Source organism: Typha latifolia, chromosome 3 (genome assembly GCF_019914945.1).
Source record: "Typha latifolia isolate L0001 chromosome 3, TyphaL0001v2, whole genome shotgun sequence".
In the NCBI taxonomy this organism is placed as follows: Eukaryota; Viridiplantae; Streptophyta; class Magnoliopsida; order Poales; family Typhaceae; genus Typha; species Typha latifolia.
This window is the reverse complement of record NC_133088.1, coordinates 6,668,404-6,693,102: the sequence shown is the minus strand read 5'-3', so window position 1 is coordinate 6,693,102 and position 24,699 is coordinate 6,668,404. Positions and strand designations below refer to the sequence as shown.

Genomic DNA, 24,699 nt, shown 5'->3' with positions numbered 1-24,699 from the left:
ATGGATCCTAGGTATTATATACTATAAATATCCTCCACCCATAACTCTAGCCGGAGAGGTGTTAGGTGGCATCGAGATGTAGATGTCATCCTCTTTATGATTGTGCATGTGTGCAAATGGCATAATAAGACGAACATGACTAGCATAACATAATCGTAAAAATAGATATCTAATCATCTAGATGAATGCACATCATAATTAAATTAATAAAAGTTATGTCAAGCAGCATGTTAATCAAACAAGTTTCACTATGATAAATGAATTAGCATGTCATAAATGCTCATATTTTCACTTATCACATCAAGCAATAATTCAAGAGTTGATATACCATTTGCATAGATTTGCTAAAATCCTAGTGATAATTAGTCCTCACGGCCGGCTTAGGGGAGAGCGCTGGTCCCAAGGTGCTATGCCACATAATTACTAGGTCAGCACTAATTTCTCAATTTATAAGGGTAGTGAAAGAGGGAAAAAATAATAATACTAAAAACAATAATAATAAGAGGAGAAAACAATCAAGCTCAGACCCTGCCTCGTCCAAAAATGATAAAACAAAACTAAAAAGGCTTGGGTTGATAGGCGGGGCCAAACTTATCCCAAGAGCATGGCGTGCTCGAGCTAGGCCAAGCCCGGCTAGCACGCAAACAAAGTGCACACCGAGCAGCAGTCCCTAGCCTAATCGGCTAGGGTGCTGCACTAGAGGGGAAGGGACCCTTCCTCCAAATACCGACAGCACCCCACGAGGGGGAGGGGAACCCAAGTCGGCAACCTTATGCCGTTTGACCGCAAAAGGTGGAAGGAGGATGAATGCGTTTCGCCTGAAGTGCCACGCCATCATCGATTAGAAAAAGAAAGAGCAAGGGAGGAGGACTCATTGTGATACACCTTATTAGATTCTTTTCTTATTGCATTAGTTATTTATTTTTATTAAAATAAATTTTTTGTAGGTCGGGTTCGAACTAAATCGTTAGCACCACATAAAAACATAGGGCACGTTCTAACGCCGCGTTCGAATGCCTGCATCAGGTTCGCAAAAATAGAGAATACATTTTGTGCGTTCGAACGCGATCGGGAGCGTTCGAACGTGATCGGCGGTAGTCCACTAGAATTAGGGTTAATAATTATTATTTTGGCTTATTGGCTAGCCTCTATAAAGGTATGGATGGTAGCCAAAATCATTATGCTTAATGAATATTGGTTTCTTGCCTCCTCAATCCTCTCTCTAGTCTCTCTATTCTAATCTCCTTTCCTTCCTCTTCACTAACCAGCTATCTCTATCGTTGGCAAGGTCTCTCCTAACTTCTAATCTCCCTCGTCTGTCAAGTCCTCCCTCTTTCTTGAGATCTCGACCACTTCTTTCCCTTTATTTTTATCCCTTAAACAACATTAACCAACCACTCTCATCTCCATTATCATTCATAACCCTAACATCCACTCTACCCATCACCACCACCACCATCCGTACTATATCGTATTTTCGTTGTAGTTTTAATTCGAACCTGTGAAGGGTGTAATACGAAAAATGTAGATCAAGGAGTTATGGATCAATTTCAATTGATTTTATAATTTTATGACTATAGAAAAATATTTGGTGAATATTTTCCCTCGATTGTGCAAACTACTTCCTACAATAAATTCATATCTAGGAATTGTTCCGTAACCTATCATTGGTATCAAAGCCCGGTTAACCTCGGACCTCCATTAATAGTGGAAACAAGAAAGATGGCATCAACAAGGAGATCAATGGAGATCATACTGACAAGGGAAGACTCAATCAATGATAACCCTACCTATGAGGCCGATTCTTTTGTGGCAGCCACAGCAGGACCGAGTGAACCAACGTTCATGAGTGTGAACATAGGCTTGGCGGAGGAACTTAGAGGCATGTTCCAAATATTACTATAAAGAGTGAATGCAATGCAGAATGAGCATAATACTTTGAAGGAATATGTCATAAACCGATTGGCTTCATCATCTCCTCGACGAAGATCAGTACCTCGAGAAGGACCAGCGGTGGGACTGCACCGAACTGATACCCCATAGGTCTAGGTACGATATGCTAATATCAATGATCCTCTTTTATCTATTCCTACACATCATCCCCCACCTCCGATATACAACCCAAGACCGGTAGTGGTGGAACCCGAGAGGCATGCGGCATAGGTGCGCTTCGTCGATGAAGAGGATTGGTACTTAGAGGATAATGTTGATCCCTTCAGAGATGGTGATGGGCAAGCTCGAGGATTTAGAGAAGGAGATCAAAAGTGCAACAATTTAGACTGAAACCAAGGATCTTTCGTGAACCCGACAATGCTATCTAAGGGAGAACCATACGCTTGGACTTTCCAAAATTCCAAGACGGTGATCCAACAGATTGAGTGTTTCAAGTTGAACAATACTTTGATTATCAAGGGAAAGCGGAGGACGCAAAGGTCCAGATGGCAAGCTTTCACCTCCAAGGAACGACATTGCATTGGTATCAGAGCATGTCTTCCTCAGACCAGATGCTGGCCACAAAGAAAACCACACTAAAACATCATGAAGGTAATTTCAAGATTATTAAAGAGACAACTTTTCATAGACAATGACTACTTCTCACCTTGAGGACAACGTGAACGGAAGCGTGGTGGAATAATGTGATTCAAACTAGATTGGATCACCTCAAAAGATAGTGGGCTTGATAGATAAAGTCTAGTTATCTTATTTATTTTTCTTATGTAGTTTAGTCAAAGTTTTACTATGTTAGGATTTTATTTAATTAGCTAAATCTAACTCTATGCAATTTTAAAAAAAATTTCACAAAATATTCTACAGATATCAGAATAATATTAAACTAGTTGGATAAGATCGTCAACCTCTAGATCTACAAATTTGCTATTCCTGACTTCTCCAGATTCGGAATCTGTTTGCGCAAAATAAAAGGTCAATCCAAGAAGATAAGGAAGACTAGTTTAATTAATTTGTTTTAGACATTTTGATTTAATCTCTATAAATAGGGCCCTATGGCTTGTATCTTAGGCATGCTTGGAATGAAAGATTAATTGGCTTTTGCCCTAGCATCTCTCTCAACTAGGCCATCAGCCTCTACATCTCCCTCCTCCCTCTTCACCAACCAATGCTACCTCTTCCATTGGCACAGTCTCGTCTAGCTTCTAATCTCTCTTTTTCGCTGATACCCCTAGTCCCGTAGGGCAAGCCTGCTTCTCTCCCTTTGTCTCTTTATCTTAACCATCTCTACCTCCCGTACAGTTTTTACCACAGTTATAGGCTAATCATAGCCTTCAACCATTTATCACATCTGCAAACCATCACCACCATCATCTATTGCTGAGCCACCTCTATCAACTACTTGTCCTCCACTTCATCATCACCTCCATCCTATACCTAGGAATCTCTGCCTCCACCCACAAATCTGCAACTTTGTTGGCCCGACCATGATAGCAACTACCACAGCGACAATCAAATGGAGAGGGGAATAGTGGAAAGAGAAGGAGGGCGAGGTGAGTGAATTGATGGGAGGGGAAAAAATAAAGGGGAGAGAGAGAGAGGAAGGGAGGTGGCCATTGCTTGAGGTCCACCCTGTGCACACTCTAATGGTGGTGTGCTTGGGGGGTGCTAAGCCTGTCCCCCTCCCTCTCCCCCCTAGCCTAACAAAGTAACTCATTTGTTAGGCCAAGTATGGGGAGGGAAGAAGGGACGGGTGAGGCCCCTATCCCCACCTATTTTTTAGGTTGGGGTTGTTACGTTGCAACCATTTCCATGCCATCCTTTCCCTTTCTAGAGGAGCCGAGGAGGGCAAGTTTTGCTGACCCATGTGTTAGAGAGTTGTTGTAAGAAATCAAAGACGATTTAAATAGCTATCTCGACTTGGAGGGCCGAGATGACCTTCTACTTGATTGCAGATGCATTCGGGTGCCCATGGATGCGTCATTACTCGATAGGCACGTGTTAGCCCATGCACCCACACGGCAAGCGCGATGCATACATATGTGCTCACATAATCTATCTTAGAGATAAATCATGCCACAATCCAAATAAACACATTAACGTAAGAATATATAAGTCTACAATAATATATACGAGACCACTATATAATCTAACAAGACTCACACAAGCTACAATAAACCATCAAGATATAATTAAAACAACTCATATATGAGTACAATATAATTCTACTTGTATTATACAAATCATCGTCTAATACTATAATGCCCCTGCCCGAAACGGGTATGTGCACGCCCATGCACCCACCCGGCACGTATGGCGCACACGACATGCCAAACAGGGCCACCATACACCAGAAACACTTGTGCTCGCATAATCTATCTTAAAGATAAATCACACTATCAACCAAATAAACATATTAACAGGTTAATACCCAAATCCATAAAAATCAATCTAGACTATTACATAATCTAGCAGTGCCCACACGTGTCACGATAAATTATTAAGGTACAACTAAAATAACTAATACACGAGTACAGATAATCCAACCTGTATTAAACAAATTATCTATAACACTCGAATACCACCACGTGGCTCTCATAGGGCTTATCCCTCACGTGAGGGTCACATGGGGATTTAGAAGCTCAACAACACGCCATCAAAATAAGGAATCCAAATAATTTAAGTAGAACAACAGAGAAATGCCTCTACGCCACAGTAAATCCATTCATAATACAATAGAAGGGTAAACGTCACAGACAAGAGTACATGATGAAAGTAGCTACAAAATGAGAATATAGATCCCTGATTACAAGTTCAGAATAAAACATGAAACTAAAAAAAGGGGCTATCGCCCTACTAGCTAGTAGCTACCAAGTTTCTCGCCGGGGGTAAGTTAATCTGCATTCAAATGTCTCATTCTCCTCCATACGTAGAGTTTCAAAACTATTAGTCAACATCTGAAGTTTTGAAAGTTTTACAGCCATAGTTCCTTCGTGAGTAATTTCTAAGATCATCTAGGCTTCTTTTGCTATCTCACAAGTAGAAATTCTTCTAAATTTTTTCGAGGAAACACAACTAAAAATTACATTTATTGCTTTGCTATTCCAGCCGACTTTTTCATAGTCTGCCCTATACCATGACTCAATCGGTTTCTCAATAAGTTTTTTATTCACCATGTACATTGGTGGACTCTAACCATTCACAACGGCAAACCATACTCGTTCATCTATAGTCTTCAAGTAAGCTCTCATCCTAGCTTTCCAATATCCATAATTTGATCCATCTAGAATAGGAGGTCTAATAGACGATGGTCAATCTCTATGAAATCCATGCCTATCTGATCTCTCTCAAAGGGTGAGAGAACCTGCTCTGATACCAATTGAAAAACCCATAGACACAAGTATGTATCTAAATACTAGGCAATGATATCACTAGTTCGCTTAAATAAAAATCCGAAGAAATATTAAAAACGAAAGCAGAGATGAACGCCAAGATTTTAACGTGGAAAAACTTAAACGGAAAAAAAAACCACGGATCCAAACTCGAATCAAAACTAATCACTATGATAGTAGTAGTTGCAAGACTCACTCACAAAACAACATTAAAGTTAAGGCATCACAGAACTGATGTAGCCTCAAGAAATTCCCTTCAATAATGCTTCTTCAACTACCCTAAAGTTAGGGCATCACAATCATTATATATGATCTCCAAGATAGAACCAAATCCAACTCTTATCCGAACTCACGAAAGTTCAAGATTTTCAAACTTCGTTGGTGCGTTCGAACGTGGCCCGGGTGCGTTCGAATGGCCTGACTTGATCTCAGGTGCGTTCGAATGGGCTCAAGTGCGTTCGAATGCGACAGCTTAAATTCTTCATGTTGCGTTCGAACGCGTTTGTGAACACTGTTCTCGGTCTGTGTGAACGCATGTACTCGCATTCGAACGCATGTATTCGCGTTCGAACGCGTTTGTGAATGCAGCTCTCAGTCTGTGTGAACGCAATACCCACGTTCGAACGCATTTGTAAACGCAGCTCTTTGTCTGTGTGAATGCAGCACCCGCGTTCGAACGTATTTGTGAACGCATCTCTCGGTCATATAAAATAATTTTTTCTTAATCATAACAAATACATAAACATACTATTCTATATAAGTAGCTAGAAATACATAAAGATATATAACTAAATATGAACAAGGGTATATATGAATATGATTATAATTAACAAAGCTATGCATATTAATCTAATAAAAATATATAACCTATAGATATATTTGTGTGTAAATGCTTATAACTATAATCATATTTAGCTAATAATTATGTTTGTAAGTAAATAATCTAAAAATAATTAAACTAAATAAAATAAAAGAAATAATAAAAGAAAAGGAAATGAGGGAAAATTTTCAGGCTGAGCCCAGCACTATTGCATCGGAGGAAGAAGACGACCGAAGAATATGAAGAAGAAGAGAAAGACGAAGAAGAAGACAAGGGGAGGGGGAGCCAGGCCGGCGGGGAGGGGGCTGTTTGGGCTTGGGTTTACTTTTCAAGGCCCGGCCCAGCAACAGCCTAGTCCGTTAACGTCTAAGCCAACATAACTCGCTCCGCTCAAACTCGATCCGTCTCTTTCCCTCTCAGTCCTCACCACTTCTCTCGCGCGGACATCCATAAGCTGCGAGAGCATCTTCTCCACAAAATTAATGGCGACTCTCCGAAGCCATCTCCTTCTGCGAGAGCTCTGCCACTTCTCCCCATTCCCGAGGCTAAGCGTCCGGATTCCATCGAAGCTTGTCCGAGTTCACGTCGGAATCGGTCGAGTCCGGTGCGCCGCGTCGGAATCGGCCGATGGGGGTAAGAAGGTCTCGGCACGGTTGTCGATGATGAAGCAGGTGCTCCAAGAAGCGGAGGAGAGGGCTCTCTCCGCAGGATCCGATCCTACTCCTAAGATCACCCTAGGTGAGGTAAAGCGCTATTGTTTCCTTGGTTTTGTTATATTCGAAATTAGTACGGAGATTGGTTTTTCGTTTTTTTAATATTTCGACTTGATTTTAAGGGGATTAGGGAAGGTATTTAGGGAAGTGCTAGTTTCGGTAAGTAAAGATAGAGTCTTGAATGAGTTCACGACAGGCAATATGAGGAGATGGTAGAAAGACGAGTAACGATAAGTAAGACGTTAGAAGGAATTGGAAGGTAAACTTTTGATATCAATTAATGGGAATGAGAAGAAAGGATTGGTTACAATGAAGGGGGCTTTTGGTTCCTGGTGGTTAATCAATTCTGAAGGAAGGAGACGATTAGATTTAATAATTTTCTAGGTTGATTTGCTGGGAGAAAGTTTAAATTAGCACCTACATGTCAGGATAAATGTTGAAGAAAATTTACGTTATCGCCCTTCCTCTGTACTATTGTTTGATAAATTTTGGGTGATGCTTGCTGGGATATCTGGAAATTGTTAGGGATACTTTAAGGAAGTATCCTATATGAATCCAAAAAAAATTCAACAAATATCGTATCAAGTATTTGATGCGGTATCCAATATGGATACAGCGAGAGTATGGAATTGTTCTTGTTTCCTTGATACAAAGTATATGAAGAACAGGTTTTGTGAATTGAGGCATCAAAGTGGAAAATAAACTATTTTTGATAGCAAGATGTACCTAAAGAGAGTATTGTCATTATCTTGGATGTAAAGGGAGAGCTATTTATAATGATATTGCATATAGAATTATAGCAAGATGCCCAAATTGCAGAAATGCATCTAGCAAGTTGTATTATCATTTTATACTTATTGCACTAAACATAAATTGTATAGGACTATTATAAGACCAAAAATGCTTTATGAACCAAACTACTGGACCACTAGGTGGACATATGCTTAGGTTGAATATCGGTAAGCTGGAGATGTTGGGTTGGATGGTTGAGGCTGTTAGAAATTCTAGGAGAAGAATGTGATGTAGGACATATAGCTCTCGTACCAAATTGATGTAATACATATTTAGGAGAGCAAATGATTGAAGAATAAGATCAATGATAAGAGAAGGAAAATTCTATGGATTGCTACAGTCCTTGACGGCTCAGTGCTGCAGTATTGACAGTACAGTGCTACAGTAACAAAAGCCTTCTTTTGCATCAGCATTAAAGAATCAAAGAAAACATATAAAACAAAAGGATATTGAGATAAGAAAGATTGTAAGGAAGAAAAGAACAAGGAGTCACTCTCGCTTGCTGAAATCACATCGAAGAGTTTGGTGTCACACTGCTGCATGCATAGGAAGATGAAGAAATCATATTTTCTTTATTTCTTTCTAATAAAATTATAACCATCATTACAAGAGACTTCCATCCTATCTTTTAAGAAGGGATAGATAGGAAACCTAAAACAAACTCAAATTCCTAGTTCCATTAGGTCAAAAGAGACTTTACCTGTATAGGTTCCATGGGACGTATGGAACCTAACCATACATATGGAATTCTTATCATGATTTATGAACTAATTAAATGCCTAATTCTTTCCATTTATTAATTGATATAACGAGTATTTTATTGAAAGATTAAGCATCGTGAACGGTTCTTCTATTTCGCATGATTGAGCTGAACTCAAGCAAGGGATAAAAAAAAATAACAAGAAGGACAATGTTATGATTCTCTTTTTTCCTATTCTCCTTGTCTTTGCCGACCAAAGGAGTAAGCGCCACCAAAAACCAGCAAAAGAAAAGAAAGAGAGCGTTAGCGAAGGAGAGGGCCCGATCAGTCTTGATCTTACTTTCTTCACTAGCTTGGAATAATAAGCAACAGAGTCCAAGAAGGAAAAGTAGTTAAGTGCTTGGATTCCACTTTTTCTTTCTCTTGATCTGGATACTAAAGAACTAATGGCTTATGGATGCCTTTCCTCAATCTCAATCTTGATTCACGCAGAAATTCAGAAATTATGATACTAGTTAAATTGGAAAGACCCGAATTCCCATAGGAAGGAGCATCCCCTAAGGTTTTAGTGCTTTGCCTGTACTCTTGATGTGCATACAATTTCTGTCACAGTTTCTGTACATATATATTCATTTTATTATGCACTGCAAGATTATACTTCCCTTTGTTTGTATTGCCAAGTTACATGAGGGAAAGATTTGTGCACATTACTGTCGTAGCTCTGACCCATAGAAACAGCTCCTTCCAGAATCCTGATTGGTAGAAATCTCGTAAAATTTAATGCCAAGAGAATTTTAGAGATGATACTGGTATATGCATTTAATATTGAAGTACATTGGATGCCAAGAGCATTTTAGAGGCGAAACTGGTATATGCATATAATAGTGAAGTACATTGGTCCAAATATCATTCTCCTTTGGCTTTCTTGAATATTGAAACATGTAAGCCGAATATGATGTTCTCTTTTATGATTTTATCTGATATAAAATACTTCTATTTTACAGATCATGTCACTGTTAGTTATGCAAGAAGTGGGGGACCTGGTGGTCAAAATGTCAATAAAGGTTTGTTAATACTTTTATTTTCTCCTTTTCTCTTCTCTGTATCTTCAAGACAGTTTCTTGTGAAAGACCAAAATCCATGTTCGAGTTTCATAAAGAGTATTTGTTGCAGCTTTATGAAATCATTTACGGTTTTTGTTGCAATTCATATTATCAACTCCATCAATTGAAATGCACTTCATTTTGGCTTTCTCAGTCGACTATCTAATTATTTTTCACCACTTATTCAATGGGACATATAATCAGAAATGAGGATTAGGCTTCCTTTTTTCTCTTTAGCTTAGCTGTAGCCTAAGAGACAAAACCAGGACCCTAAATTAGATCTTGTTTTTCACCCTTGTCTAGGCTCTAGATTATTCCCATGTTTAGCGATTCTCTAGAGGATTGCTCTTAGGTCACATGCTCCTAAACTCCAATCAAGAAAGTGGCCAGCCTCTCCATTGTCCGATTTTGTGTTGCCCAAGAAGTTTGCACCAATTTCTAGAGGGTTCTTGTCACAGTCTTACTATTAGCACTATAGTAGATAGGCATGTGACCAGCCGCAACCTACTGAGTCTATTCCCAATAGGATGCAAGGCCTACCAGAACATCTTCCACAATTTTCTATCTATAGACACTAAAACACAATAATTCCACTATTTTTTTCTAATAAGCTGAAGTTAATACTCAAATTTTTTAACTAGTGTGGTGGTACATCTAAAGAAATATCACTGTATTAAATGAAACTTTGGTGTCTTATTTACAACAGTATCATCAAATGTCTATATGCCATAATTAAACCACAAGAGTTTAGTAGCTGCCCTTGATAGGGGGTAGAATACAAAATAGTACAATTTTCACAACAAGAGACAACTAATGTGCGATAAAAATTTATGTTGTTATGAGTCCTGCTATGTCTTCACACTTCTTAAGAGAATTCTTAAATGAGGCAAATAATATGATAAGGTCACAGCTAGCCTAATGTGTAAAATCATTTTTAAAAAACCGAATATGCAATGAAACCCATATCACAGTAAGCAAATAGCTCCAATTCCAAACGAAGCTTTAATGCATAAATCCAATGCATATAGCAAAATCAAAGTCATGCCATATATCGTAAGCTAGAATAAACATAACATCTCAAGTATATTATCAATTTTAATAACCATGCTGAGTGTTGATAGACCTGCCTCATTTTAACTCTAGAATACCAGATAATTAATGTATTGGCCATACTAGGGTCACCCTTTATTAACCCCCATGGCACCGGGTTCTATCCCAGTTATAATCCAAGATAATAGAATTTTTGGATTTATTTCCATATGATAACATATTAACCTCCATTCACTTTAGGAATAACTTTTTTTCTTATTCTAGAATATAACCTATTATTCCAGAATACCAGTTGAACACTATAATAACCTTATTCTAGAATACATTAAAATTACATCTTATACCACACACAAATTCAATTACTAATTTACCTTTGATATATCTCATCAACCTATTTTATATTAAACTAAAGTGTATTCATAGTAATTTCATAAAAAATAAAATGCCTTTTTTTTATATTTTTCTTCACTTTATATTACATCAAAAGTAATTATTACACTCTTATTTCAAAATACAAGTGAATAGATGAATAGTTATTCCTAAAATAAAATTTTTATTTTGGGAATCACAAAGAAGAATATTTATTCTAAAATTGGTTTTATTCTTAAAGTAAACGAGGCTTTAGTGTTCAGTAATTAACCACCGGATATAAAGAAAATTTGATAATGGTTGCATAATCAAATATAGTTTTCCAAAGCTTCAAATATGAAGCTCATTTTGTGCATAAAATTAACACATGTAGCTCTTTCAAAGACATATAATTCGTATAATGCATTTATGAAAAAATATATATCAAACAGAATCATCCATAAAACCAAACTTTTACATATATCAAACATGAGAACATTTCCATCGAATCAGAAGTGTAAAGAAGTACCAAATAGAGAATCATACCAAATCCAAATTCCATTTGTAGTTGAAAAATACTATACCCACATACATAGGATAAACCAATTCTACTCACATTTAGGTAATCAATTTCCAGCTCCAAAAACATTAGTTGGAAGTGACTTTAAATCAACATGAAAAATGCAAACAACATAGCTTCAGCTCCTATTTCTATACTACCAAATCTCTAATTAATATCCTACAATTTTACTGATAAATTAAGTTAGCTAATTGTACTTTATAAGCTCAACAACTTCTAAGTATTTGGGCACAATATTTTCAGCTAATTCTAGTTGAATTACATAAGATACTACTCTTTCTAATACCATAAAATATACTTCTTACTTGTATCTTGAAACAATCCACTTCAACGACCAAACTCTTTAAATGATTAAACTTTTGCTAAAACAAAACCAAACCCCTTAGGCAACATAAAATCTGGAAATATATCCTCTAATCATAGATAAGTAGACTAAAATGCAACTTAATCATTTCCTTTAGACAATATCAAATCTGAAATACATCTTCTAATCATGGATTAAGAACCTAAAATCAAAGAAACCTTCAACATATAAGCCTCAACAATAATCTTTAGGGACTTATTTATACTTATCCAATCTAGGACTTGTCATATTAGCAAAAGTTAACTTTTCTGGACCACACTATGATAGAAGTACTCTCTCAGTTTGTGAATTAAAAGCCCAAAATCAGCATAATAGTCTCTCAAATATCAACTCATAATTCTTGTGGATCTGTCTTTCTGTTAACTTCATCCTTGAAGTACCACCAAGAAATTAAAAGCAACATGAGAGAACACATTTGAAATACTAGCATCAGCTGAATTAGAAGCAAGATACCAATCGATTATACAATCTAGAAACATATCTGATGGTATTTTCCTCAACAGCCCACGTTATGCAACATATCTAAAAGGTTTCTCTAGTGATGGATGGATTTCCAAAATCTGCACAAAACAGTTTAATAGAGCAACCCCTAATTTTGGTTTTTCTAATTTTATCCTTAAAAATAACACAGGGATTAAAAGTGTAGGAGAAAGTTGAGAATCAATACCTTTACTAGTGAGAATTCAATATTTAATATTCTAAATCTACATATAAACCTCAAACATGATAGCCATAATCATTTTTGAGTATTCCTTTTTGACAATACTATGTTTCTAAAATAGTTCTTCTAAGTATGAAATAAGAGTCCAAACTTTGCTTAGAACACTTCAAAAAACAACCGCTAATTAGGTTTGAATTATTCTTTTTATGTCCAATCTTAGAGTAACACTATAGAGATTAAAGAACATGTGAAAACACCTTTAGCTTAAGAGTCTCTAATTTAGTCTAAAATCTTCTATCTTTCTACCTTCTTTTAGAAATGCACTATAGGGATAAAAAGAGCAAATGATAAAACATACCTTTGAGACCATAGGGATAAAAAGAAACATGATGGAACATACCTTTGAGAAGTGAAAAATTCATGAGTAGGAACTTAAATTCATTGAGAGAGCTTTCTCTTTGGCATCCTAATTTCCTTCTCATTTCTCTCTTTTGTTCTCTCTATTCTAGCCTTTTAAGGAGAGGACCATCTAAAAATAGCTTCTATAAGTGTTCTTAATCTTGATCTAGAAATAGCACAAGGCATTATATTTCTTACATGCTAGGTTGGCACTTATAGACAATTAATCATCCCATGTTTGTTAAATTCAAGGTTTGAGAAATTGGGATCGGGATCGGCCTTCCAAAAAAACAATATGTATAAGCTGGATTAGCTAGATCGGCCATATTGGTTGCCTGGATTAGATATTTTTTAAGGAAAATTTATATATAACACCTTACTTTATAACTTAATTGTGGTTTACATCCTATATTTTTACTATTTAAAAATTAGAGGACAATTTAGCGAATATGTATAGAAAACACTCAGAGTTAGATTTGAACTAACATCATCAGAATATTTCATTAAGTAAAAATATTATATTTTTAAAATGACTAAAATGCCCTTGTTTTTAAAATGACATGCCTTTAGTATGACTTGGTTGAGGGTATTTTTATAATTTTTTTAGTTTAGTTAACTTAACTTAGAGATTTGGTTAAGTTTAACTAACTGATCTAACGACATAGTGTTTTTTGCATATATTTGCTAAATCATAGGGCTTGATTTGCAAATAGTGAAAATGTAGGGTGTAAACTATAATTTTAAAAAAATACAGGGTGTTATATATAAATTTCTTTTTTTTAATTACATAAAATTCTAAATATTATTTAAAAATACAGAAAAATTTCTAAAAATTTAGAAAACATGACAAAAGAAAGAAAATAATAATTATTCACATATGAGCCCTAAAAATTAAACAAAAGTACTTACTCAAAACTTAAAATTTTGATGAATACCGAGCTAGTTCTTATAAATCCCTGTGGTCGTCGTCATTATAATAACTATAAGTTTGTAAATAATGATATCTAGGACCTGGAGCTAGATCTCTTTGTTAGGAAAAGTAGGGAGAGAAGAAAAGAAGAAAGGAGTGAGAGAGAGAGAGTTAGAAGAAAAGAGTAAAGAGAGAAAAAGAAAGAGTTCTCGCTTGGGGACATCAATAATTGATCGGATCTGGCTCGGTTTAATCAAAACCAGCCGATCCTGGCCAATGACTGGGATTGGGTCTGGATTGGGATCAGCTGATCCGACGAACCTTGGTTAAATTACATTTAAACATAAAAGAATAAAGTTCTAAATAAGTGAACACCCACTTAGGTAATCATTCAATTGTGGAATGTAAATTCAATTAGCTCACTAATCAAATTATTAGTGCTAATCTAGTCATTACCAAGGTTCCCAGTTTGGGCTGATCCCGAGTGGGATTGGCTGAAACGGATCGAGATCGGCCCTAGCCGATCCCGATCCCAGCTGAAACCAGTCGGTTTGCTGGTTTCGGCTGGGGTTTTGGCAGTTTTGGTTTCAGCCAATCTTGACCGAAACGGGTGGGAACAGGTTTAGATCCGACCGGATTCGACTCGGATCCGACCTAGGGGACATCAATAATTGATGTCCCCACCCCCACTTGCCTCTCTCCCTTTTCTCTATCTCTCTTTTCTTTTTTTCCTCTCTTTCTCTCTTTTCTTTCTTTCTCTCTTTCTCACGGATCTCTTACTCTCTTTCTCACCGGCGACTGAGTAGTGAGTAGATCTCTAGTGACCTCGACCTCTGGCGACGTTCTCCGATGAAGATTTGACGACCTCGATCTTCGGCGACCTTAGGTAAGTTTTTTTTTTCATTGTGCAGTAGCTGCACTGCAGCAATGCTGCTTCTCAGCATAGCAGCAGCTTCTCTGCTGCAGCAGTACCTTGTGCTGCTTATGCAGTTATGCCTTCTAAATTTTAAATTATTTTATATTTTATATTTTATTTTAATTTTTGTTTATGTTTTTTAGTTGCAGAGTTAAAATATCAATGGCTCCAAAAGAGAAGTCATATGACACCGTATTGGGTGGCAACATTGCAGCACTATTGTGCAAGATAAAAGACGCGTTAAATGCAACTGGTGTGGAAATGAAATGAGTGGTGATGTCAGTCGTTTGAAAGAACATTTAGCTGAAAGACAAGGAAATGTAGCAGCTTGCACTCAAGTGCCTTTGGAAGTTAGAAAGCAGATGTTGGGTCATTTAATTGGCAAAAAGAAGGATAAACAATTTTCACAACAAAAAGAGTCAATGATTCGTGAAGAATTGATGCATAATCATGTACACATTGATGATGATAGTAGTGAGCAAAGTGAGGAGGATAAAGAGGAGAGACAGATGAAGAGAGTAATGAAAGAGAGCAAAAATATGCATAGAGAAAAGGAAGAGATGAGAAGAAGCACTGATGGTAACTTTCAGAGATCTAGATCAATTAATATATGAGGAGAGAGAATATGGGGGCAGCAGTTCTACCCATAGGACTCTTGGTGGTACAGCAGAGTCTAAAAATATTGGTCCAATGGATACATATCTTTAGAAAACTTCCATCAAGACAGCTCTCAAAGGAATTAAAAATGCAAAGAAACACATTGGTAGGACTATCTCTAAATTTTTCTTCTATAACCATATTCATTTCAATGTAGCTGATAGTCTTTACTATCACACTATGGTGGATGCTATATAATCAGTAGTGCCTGGTGTTCACTCTCCTAGTTCAAATGATATTACTACTAAATATCTTAACTCAGAGGTAGATGAACTTCATACTTATATTAAGACATTTAAACGGTATTAGGATGAATTTGGTTGTACACTAATGTGTGATGGGTGGGGTACACAAAACAGAATAAATATAATTAATTTCTTAGTGTACTCTGGCATAGAGATAATATTTTTGAAGTTTGTGGATGCTACTGCTCATTTCAAAAATGCACATTATATTTGTCAGTTAATGGATGAGGTGGTATAAGAAATCGGTGAAAAAAGAGTAGTCCAAGTGATTATTGATAATGGGGCAAATTATAAAGTTGCTGGAAATTTACTGATGATTAAAAGACCTCATTTATATTGGACGCCATGTGCTGCACATTGTATTGATATGATGTTAGATGATATTGCAAAAGAGCCTGAAATTGACATGGTCATACGTGAAAGTCAGAGGTTAACAAATTTTATATATAACCATGGTTGGGTTCTTAATTTACTCAGGCAGATGACTGATGCTAGGGAGATCATCAGACCCGGGGTCACTAGATTTGCCACTCACTTTTTAGCCTTGAAGAGCATCATGCGCTACAAGGATGATATTATGCGGATGTTTACATCACAGGAGTGGTCTATAAAAATTAAGAATATGAAACCTAAAGATAAATCTTTATGTGAAACTTTGAAAAATATGGCTTTTGAAAATACATTTTGGGATAATATTACAATTGCCATTGCAATATTTGAGCCTCTTGTCAAATTATTAAGACTTGTAGACAGTGATGACAAATCTGAGATGGGTTTCTTATATGAGGCAATGGACATAGCTAAAGAATCAATAAAAAAAAATGTGGGCCAAAGTTATAGGAAGTAGTAGAGGATGATTGATTCTAGATGGAATAAACAACTACATAGAAATATATATGTTGCTAGTAGGCATGCTTTTAAGTTTTAAGTTTTAATTTACTAATTTATTTTTATTTATGAATATTTAAAAATTTGAATACTTACAAATTTTAAATTTCTACAGGATATTTTCTTAATCCAAGATTTCAATTCTCTAAAAATGTCAATAATAATAGTGAAGTCTTGTTGGGGGTTAAAAAGGTAATTAGCAAGCTTGAGCCCGATATTCATAAACAAATCCTATGTGATAGAGAAGTGAGTTATGATTCAATTAAATAATTTTATTATTATTTGTTTCAAGTTTTAACTTTCAATATAATCAATAAACTAATAATATATTTCTGATTTCAGATGGAGAGATATTGATTGAGAGCTGGGCAATTTAGTACTGCTAAAGTTGCTACAGCTATATCTCATAACACTCCAGCTGAATGGTGATCTATCTATGGATGGGAGGAGACACCAAATTTGACGCCAATAGCAAATAAGATTTTAAGTCAAACTATGTCTTCATCATAGTGTAAAAGAAATTGAAATACTTTCTCCTTAATCCACACAAAAACACGTAACCGATTGACAATGGAAAGATTGAAGAAGTTAGTTTTTTGTCATTATAATATGAGATTGAGGGACAGAAATTTAAGAAGAAAGGCATAAAATGAACAACTGATTGATTTAAATCATGTTTTTGATGAAGAAGACCCCTTGACTTCATGGATCAGAGAAATAGAGGACAGGTTATTAGATGACAGAGATAACCCATGGTTAGATGAAATATTGAGAGAGACCACGACGAGGGCAGAGGCTGGTACGAGTCATTTAGCAGCGAGAGATAGTATACCTACTAATACCAGTCATAATCTTGATGATACATATGGTGGTGAGATCGTTCTATCTACATTTGTTGAGGAAAGTCAAGGAGGCATAAGGAGTGAAGACAGAGAAACTGAGGATATATATACATATCAGCGACGTCGTCATGAGATACATTTTGGTTCCTATAATTATGGTACATCAAATATTTATTGTTTGGAGCCATCACAAGATCCATATGCTAGTTATTATCCTCAGTATTCTTAGGCACAAGATCCAAATGCTGGTTATTATCCTCCTCAAATGCAAGTCATACAACAAGATCCATACAATATGACTAGTATGATGGAATCACTTTTTGGAGCATCAGGTCCCGGACATCAATATTTACAAACTTATGGTGATTATGATGATGAAGTCTATAGAAATTTACGAGAACCAGTTTGGTATTCATCAAAGTTTTAAATTTTGAGTAAGTTAATACATTTTTTTAAGTCTTTAGACTTTATATGTGAATAATTTTTGTTTTCTTATTTTTTAGCATTTTTTCTAAATTTTTCTGTATTTTTAAATAATATTTAGAATTTTATATAATTAAAACATAGTCCGATCCGATATGAACGGCCAATACGGCCGATACGTATCATTTTTCTGGACGCCCGATACCGATCCCGATCCCGATACTGGGAACCTTGGTCATTACCAAAAATCCAGTTTAGCATAACATATTCTCCTTGAGGAAACATTACATCTTTTTTATTAATCATGCTTAACTAGTTCTTTTTTGTCTAATATTGTGATTTCAAAATTAGAAGAATATATACTCTTTTTTAAATCTAAACAAGACAAGTGATTCATAATGTATGCCATTAGACACTAAGGTTTTCCACATTCTAACACTGTTAAAGTAAGTTTCGTCCTTGAAACCGAATAATTGCTATTGGACACCAATGAAGATCTACCTAAAGTTAAAGGTCACCACATTTTACCAGCACAAAAATGAATTTCAACCTCGAAACTGAGTAAATATCATTAGAGATCATGTGTTAATATTTGTTTTTGGCTCAGGGATATCACAATGAATGTGTATATTGGTCGATGGTTATAAAAATCTCCAAACTTTTTGGAGCTTTTTCATCTTTTTGTTGTGCTCTAGCTGATCCCCCTTATTGTGGGTAAAAGATTTGGATGATATGCTGAACAACTAGGAATTTTAGTTTATTGACAAGGTAGATGTTCTGAGTTGTTAAATTTGAGTTTTATTTAATTAATTGTTAAGACTTTAGCTTTTCTGAATCTTAATTTTTTTTAAGGATAATACTGTAGCTTTGCAATGCCTATCCAAGTTTTTAATATTTTATTATCATTTGTCTCTGACTTGTGTTTTCGTCTTGCCAGGTGGTAGCAAGTTCTTAATTATATTAGCATGTAAAAGTGTTAGAAAACGCATTTAAGTGGTATTAATTGCTTTCTTATCTTTCTTTCTTTGTTATTAACATATGTTATCTTTCAGTGAACACTAAGGTGGACATGCGCTTTAATGTCAAGCGAGCACATTGGCTGGGTGAGAGAATCAAGGAGCGAATACTTCAAATGGTTATTCTTTAAGGCCCTTGGATTAAATGTCTTCCTTTTATATTTGCCTTGGAACGGTGCCAAGTTGATATGCTTTCATCTTACTGATTTTTGTGCTATTTATGTTTTGGTTCCTATTTACTATTTTTTGTGCTCTTCACTCTCTATCATATGATTTTGATTTAATTTAGATCCAAATATATTTACAGGAAAAGAATCGCATTAACAAGGATGGGGAGCTTGTGATCTCTTCTACGAAGACTAGAACACAGAAGTAAGTTTTCATCTTTTTTCTGATGTAATTTTTCTGTACTATTTCCTACAAGTTATAAATGCAGTTGTTATATTCTATCATTTCTGCAGAGGTAATATTGAAGATGCTCTGGAGAAATTACAGGTCCACCAGTGAGCCTTTAGTCTTTTCTTCCTTCTGGAAGCAGTAAAAGCTTTCTTCATAGCCTACTATTTTTGTATGTTCTCTTACATCCCTGCCCTTCTCATGTATTGTCTTCTTTTATTTGTGTTTCTAAACAGGCTATCATAAATGCTGCATCATATGTTCCACCACCTCCTTCGGAAGAACAAAAGAAAAGGATTGAAAAATTGTAAGCCATGATGTCCCCTAATTTAAGATTAATATATTTAAGAAACACTGTTACTTTATTTTCACTGAAAATTGTGTATTTAGCTCCCTGGTTGTTGGTAGTTAATCCATATTTGCTCATCTCGTGTATCTTTCAAATTAATAATTCTGATTCCATGATAGTAGTGGATGCATGCCAATCATGCCAATTTACAAGCTTTAAATATGACGTTCACAATAAAAGAAAACTAGAGTATTCTTTTTGACCTGAAAATGTTATTATATAATTATATTGATTTGTGAGTAATGGAGCTAGAATTGTAATTTCTCTTATTTCTCTTGACTTAAGCGCTGCTATTGAAGACCAAAAGAGGATTCAGAATAAAAAAGCTCTCTCACAGAAGAAGGCAATTAGAAGGAACAGAGATAGTTGGGATTGATTATAAGGTATCTTTCGAAGCTGTGTAAGCCGTAAAGAACACCTCTCAAAGTAAACTTCATCCTTGATGTGGTTTCTTGCATTTCATGTGTTGTAATTGAGAGCTTCTAATATGTTGCATGGTTCCTATCTTTATATTGGATGCTGAAAATTCTACTTTTCTTTTACTCCAGGGTGAATATTCAAGGGTTTAAAGGGTTATTTTGGAGTTGATCTGCATGCCCCTTATTATGAGGAACAATCTAATCAAGTGAGTAGATTAATTAACAGCCAGAAAATACACCATGGTTAGATTGTTCATGAAGTACATCACATTACATTTTAGTTATTCACCTTTCTTCATGATGTTTCAGCATTCACTGTAAGGCTGATCTTTTAAAAGCGAGAAGCATGATTTGAGTTACAAGATCTTGCAAATTGTAATTTAAAGTAGTGCTAAGTCTTGTATGGGAAATTGATCGTTACTGTAATCCACGAAGAAATGCAGTTATAGTTGCTCCCTATATTCAAATTTTCTTCTCTTTATCCAATTAGATGTTGCATATATGGTTGCGTAGTTTGCATTTATTCTGCACTGTGTGATGCACTCTATCCATTTGAGTAGCTTTACAAAGTATGGTATAAGCTGTTGTTATTAGAAAGCTAACCCATCTTGGTCTATAACCAAAATGATGATTCGAGTATCTCAGTGCCCTTTATTCACAAAATATTTTTCTTCCACACTAAACAATGTATCCATTCAGGTGAGTTTCAAATTTATTTATCCCATTAGTTGAGTTTTGATCCAAGTGAATGTTTGTACCTGTATGTAGGAAAATATATATACATTTTGGTCAGTGGTTTTACTTAATATAGATCACTTTCTCTGTGAAGTAATTTTGGTTACCTTAATATAGGAAAATATGAACATACATATTAACTGCTCAATGATTGAGAGATTTTTACATCCACACTTTAATTTTCTATGGGTGCCAAGAATTATTCATCGAGTAGCGACCTTTGTATAACAAAACAAAACCGCTATCTCAGGAAGCGATTCTCGCCTACATGAACTAGAAGTTTTCTAGTCTCGTAAATAAGTTTATAACTTATCTAAGTACCCCAAAAATAAATAAAAAAATCACTGTTCACCATTATATTTCTTTCAACAAGGAACCCGTATTGTTATGGGGGCTTCTTAGTCTCCTATTAATCATCCCTACAACATCCTATGCTTAAGGTTCCAAAATAAACTCTCTTATTCCTCTGTCTAACTCTCTTTAAATCTGGTGGTTATTTTGATAAATATCAGCATTAAATAAATGGGTGTTTCTTCATAATTATGTTCTTTGAAAGAAAATGGCTAAAAAATTAGACAAGCCATCTTTAGAATATACCAAACATATAGCCTAGCTAGTCTTAAGTAAATTAATTTGGTGCAAATAGATGAAGTTATATGATTAAATAATGATGTCTAGTTGATAAATTTATTAAAAGCTCCACTTGTAGGTAGGAATCATTGAACGTAATATCATTATATTACTTTGCTACATCCTTTCGGCACGAAGCATAAAGTTATATTTATAGGTCCACTGAAAGCAATAGGAGGAGTTAGTTTACTCACTTTATGTCATCAGACAAGGCCTAAAGTAATGGAAAGAGAAACATAACAAAATAATCACTTGTTAATTTGCAATCAAGTGGATCTAATAAAATAAATCGAACAACTTAATTAAACCCATTAAGTTCATTTCAGAAAGCTATAGGGATTAAGGAAAATATTAGTCAAAGTACAGCATTATACCTAACAAATTTAATTTGGAGAATCTTTAGTGTTTTTTAATCTTTTGGCATTTCGATATATAGTCCCTTTGGAATTTAATATGTATGTACTTTTAGTCGGCCCTGTTTTCGCTTTTAATATCTTAAAAGTATTTTGAGTTAAATTTAACCTGACAGCAATTGATCCAAATAGAAAAAATTATATTGCACTCGAAAGTTTAAAAGGAAAAAAAAAAATTGACCTTAAAAATTGATTGCTCTTTCTACTAATTTCTAACCTTAAAAAGTTACTTTCTTAGAGATATTAATGTCATTTTACATCTATAGTTAATTTAACTAATTTGTACAAAAATTGTTATTTAAGAAAAAAATTAACAACAGAATAATTTCTTAAGTATTAAAAGCAGAACATAGGGATCAAATGATACTAGACATGATGTAATAGAATGCTTAGAATATTGTGTGCTTTGAATAAATTCCCTTTCTTTTTTAAGAAGAAATAAAGAAGCTAGCAAGATCTATGCTTAAAAGTTTATGAGCAAATTATAACATCACCTCTATTAACAGCAGGTTAATTAGACATGATAGAATGCTTTGAATATTGTGTGCTTTGAATAAATTCCCTTTCTTTTTTAAGAAGAAATAAAGAAGCTGGCAAGATCTATGCTTAAAAGCTTAACAGCAGGTTAATTAGACAGGATAGAATGCTTTGAATATTGTGTACTTTGAATAAATTCCCTTCCTTTTTTTTAGAACAAATAAAGAAGCTAGCAAGATCTATGCTTAAAAGCTTATGATCAAATTATAACATCACCTCTATTAACAGCAGGTTAAATTGCACTATTTCCTTCAAAAGAAAAAGTAGATACTGTTAGCCACACTACTATCATCACTTCTATCAATTTTTTTTTTTTTTTTTGATAAATATCATCACTTCTATTAATTAATGCCCAGAGGTTTCTCCCCTACTTGGAATTTTAATAACCATTTTACTAGGAGAATATTCAATTAACTAGACACTAAACATAATTGAACAAATTCTAATCCTTAGGAAATAGATTACAAACTTCATTATAAGCAGTATAATCCAACCTTATAATTGTGTCACACTCACGACTAAATCATGAGTTGACAACTTGGGCAAAGGCAAATTTACTAGGGTATATATATTTGAATTTTAGTAAGAATTTTATTATGTAGGAAAGGAATAAAAAACACATGATTTTTTTGTCCTACTTCATCTTTTTTGTTTCTTGTTAGGATATTATAGAAAATTTTGGAGTTAAAAATAGAGAGAAGAAGAAAGATGAGCAGGAGCCGCCTGGAGGGGTTTAGGCAGAGGACAGAAGAGTAGCGCACTGTTAAATGTATACCAATATATTACTCGTGCCCACATAAGCAATCAAACCTGGAATGAGTTCAAACAGGCATTTAGTCTTTATTGTTCACTTTAATTGACACATCTATCTATAATTTCTCATTCAGTAGGGCTAACTAACAGCTTTTCCGTTAAGGCTGGGAACTATAATGGCCCTACTCAAAAGAAAATAAAAAGAAAACTAGAAACCACAAGATGGCAACTGCCCTTTTCTCTTCCATTACTTCTATACAAAGTTTCTTAGATTTTTTTTTTTTTTTTATATTTTTTGAAAAGAAAGAGATTTGAAATTTCTAAACAAGCGATACTAAGGAAGAAAGCAATTGAGAGGCAACTCCACTGTCATGCATATTTACCAAGATATTCATACCAAAGTTTCATTTTTGATTTTGATCATCATACATACTATATTCCATAACAAGTGCCCAACAACACTTTGTTCCTCATTAGGATTAATTAATTCACAATATTTACAATGCTTAGCTTCAGTATCTTGCAACCAGCCAAAACCACTATCAGATTAGCAAGCATATCAACAACCTTTATCTTTGCATCAAGAAACCCCCAAAACCAAAAAAAAAAAAAAAAAAACATAATAATAATCATAAAAAAAGAAAATTTTAACAAATAAAAATAAATTATCCAGCATCAACGTCGAAAGACGTGCTCCTCGCCGGTATCCTCGTCGACGTGCCGAATCCAGCGGCGCCGGCCGCGTCCCAAGCTCGGGCCCTTCCCGACCCCGACATGCACCACCTCCACCCCCTTCCCTATCGGCAGGAACGTCGACCTCACCACCCTCATTCCTGCCGCCAACGCCGCCGCCCCACCCCTCCTCTTCCCGTCCCCGTACCTCACCACCACCATCCCCCTAACCCCCGGCCTCGCCGCCCTCAATATCGCCCCCGCGTCCCCCCTCCTCCCGTCCACCACCATGAGATCCACCCCCTCCAAATCCCCCATCGCCTCCTCCGCCTCCCCGTCGACCACCATCACCTCAGCCGCCTCCGCCTCAGCCGCGCCGGCCCTCCGCAGCGCGTCCACGTGATCCGCCGCCGATTGCTCGTCCGGGAGGATGCAAACGTACCGGCCGTGCGTGTGCCGGGCCGCCGCGAGGAGGCCGAGGCTGGTCGAGATGTCGGAGCAGCCGGCACGGGCCTCGACGATGAGCTGCGCATTCCAGCCGCCGGCCATGGCGGAGATGAGCTCGGCCACGTCGGCGCCGGAGAGGTCCTTCTTGGATAGGCTCTTCACGCCATCAAGATAAGCTTCGGATGCAGTCTCTGGACACCAAACAAGCTTCATCTCTCTTTCTCAAATTTCTTTGTTACTTTGTGGATGTATATATCTCCGTAAAGAGTTGACTTTGTAGAAACCGACAAGGTTTGCTCTTTTTCGTAGAACCTACCTGCTCCTTGACTTTAAGAGCAAGAGAACTATGACAACTACTTTTAACTTTTTTTCAGAGAGAAGCGAGATGATATATGAGTTGGATGTGGGAAGAGGACTTGGCCGTACTTATCTTGGAAGAGACTAGAGAGGCAAGCTGGGGGTCAACGCCTCTCGTGGCCAATGGGAGTTGAGGATGAGAGGAGTTGATAGGGTGATGATGTGGGTACGAGTAAGCCGATGCTTAACTTAGGCTTTGAGAAAATAATTAGGAAGTTGTTAATC

At 36.0% G+C, this 24,699-nt stretch overlaps 2 protein-coding genes across 5 annotated transcripts; one reads left to right on the top strand and one right to left on the bottom strand.

The window, feature by feature from the left end:
* The first annotated feature begins 6,432 nt into the window (after positions 1 to 6,432).
* On the top strand, positions 6,433 to 20,416 carry LOC140785277 (putative uncharacterized protein YOL114C). 4 transcript variants are annotated; one of them, XR_012108417.1, is made up of 9 exons: positions 6,555 to 6,897; positions 9,369 to 9,428; positions 18,803 to 18,885; positions 19,074 to 19,138; positions 19,228 to 19,261; positions 19,399 to 19,469; positions 19,797 to 19,937; positions 20,060 to 20,136; positions 20,240 to 20,416. XR_012108417.1 is itself a non-coding variant. In XM_073133087.1 (8 exons), exons 1-7 carry the CDS (start codon positions 6,642 to 6,644, stop codon positions 19,885 to 19,887), a joined length of 660 nt encoding a protein of 219 aa, XP_072989188.1. In that variant the 5' UTR covers positions 6,433 to 6,641; the 3' UTR covers positions 19,888 to 19,894; positions 20,060 to 20,416. The 4 variants fall into 4 exon arrangements, 1 of the variants encoding a protein (XP_072989188.1); XR_012108415.1 differs by having other exon boundaries at positions 6,556 to 6,897; positions 19,797 to 19,894; XM_073133087.1 differs by having other exon boundaries at positions 6,433 to 6,897; positions 19,797 to 19,894; positions 20,060 to 20,416.
* A 3,060-nt stretch (positions 20,417 to 23,476) lies between these two features.
* LOC140784897 (uncharacterized) lies at positions 23,477 to 24,330 on the bottom strand. Its single transcript, XM_073132502.1, has one exon. It carries the CDS (start codon positions 24,328 to 24,330, stop codon positions 23,674 to 23,676), a length of 657 nt encoding a protein of 218 aa, XP_072988603.1. The 3' UTR covers positions 23,477 to 23,673.
* Positions 24,331 to 24,699: the final 369 nt, after the last annotated feature.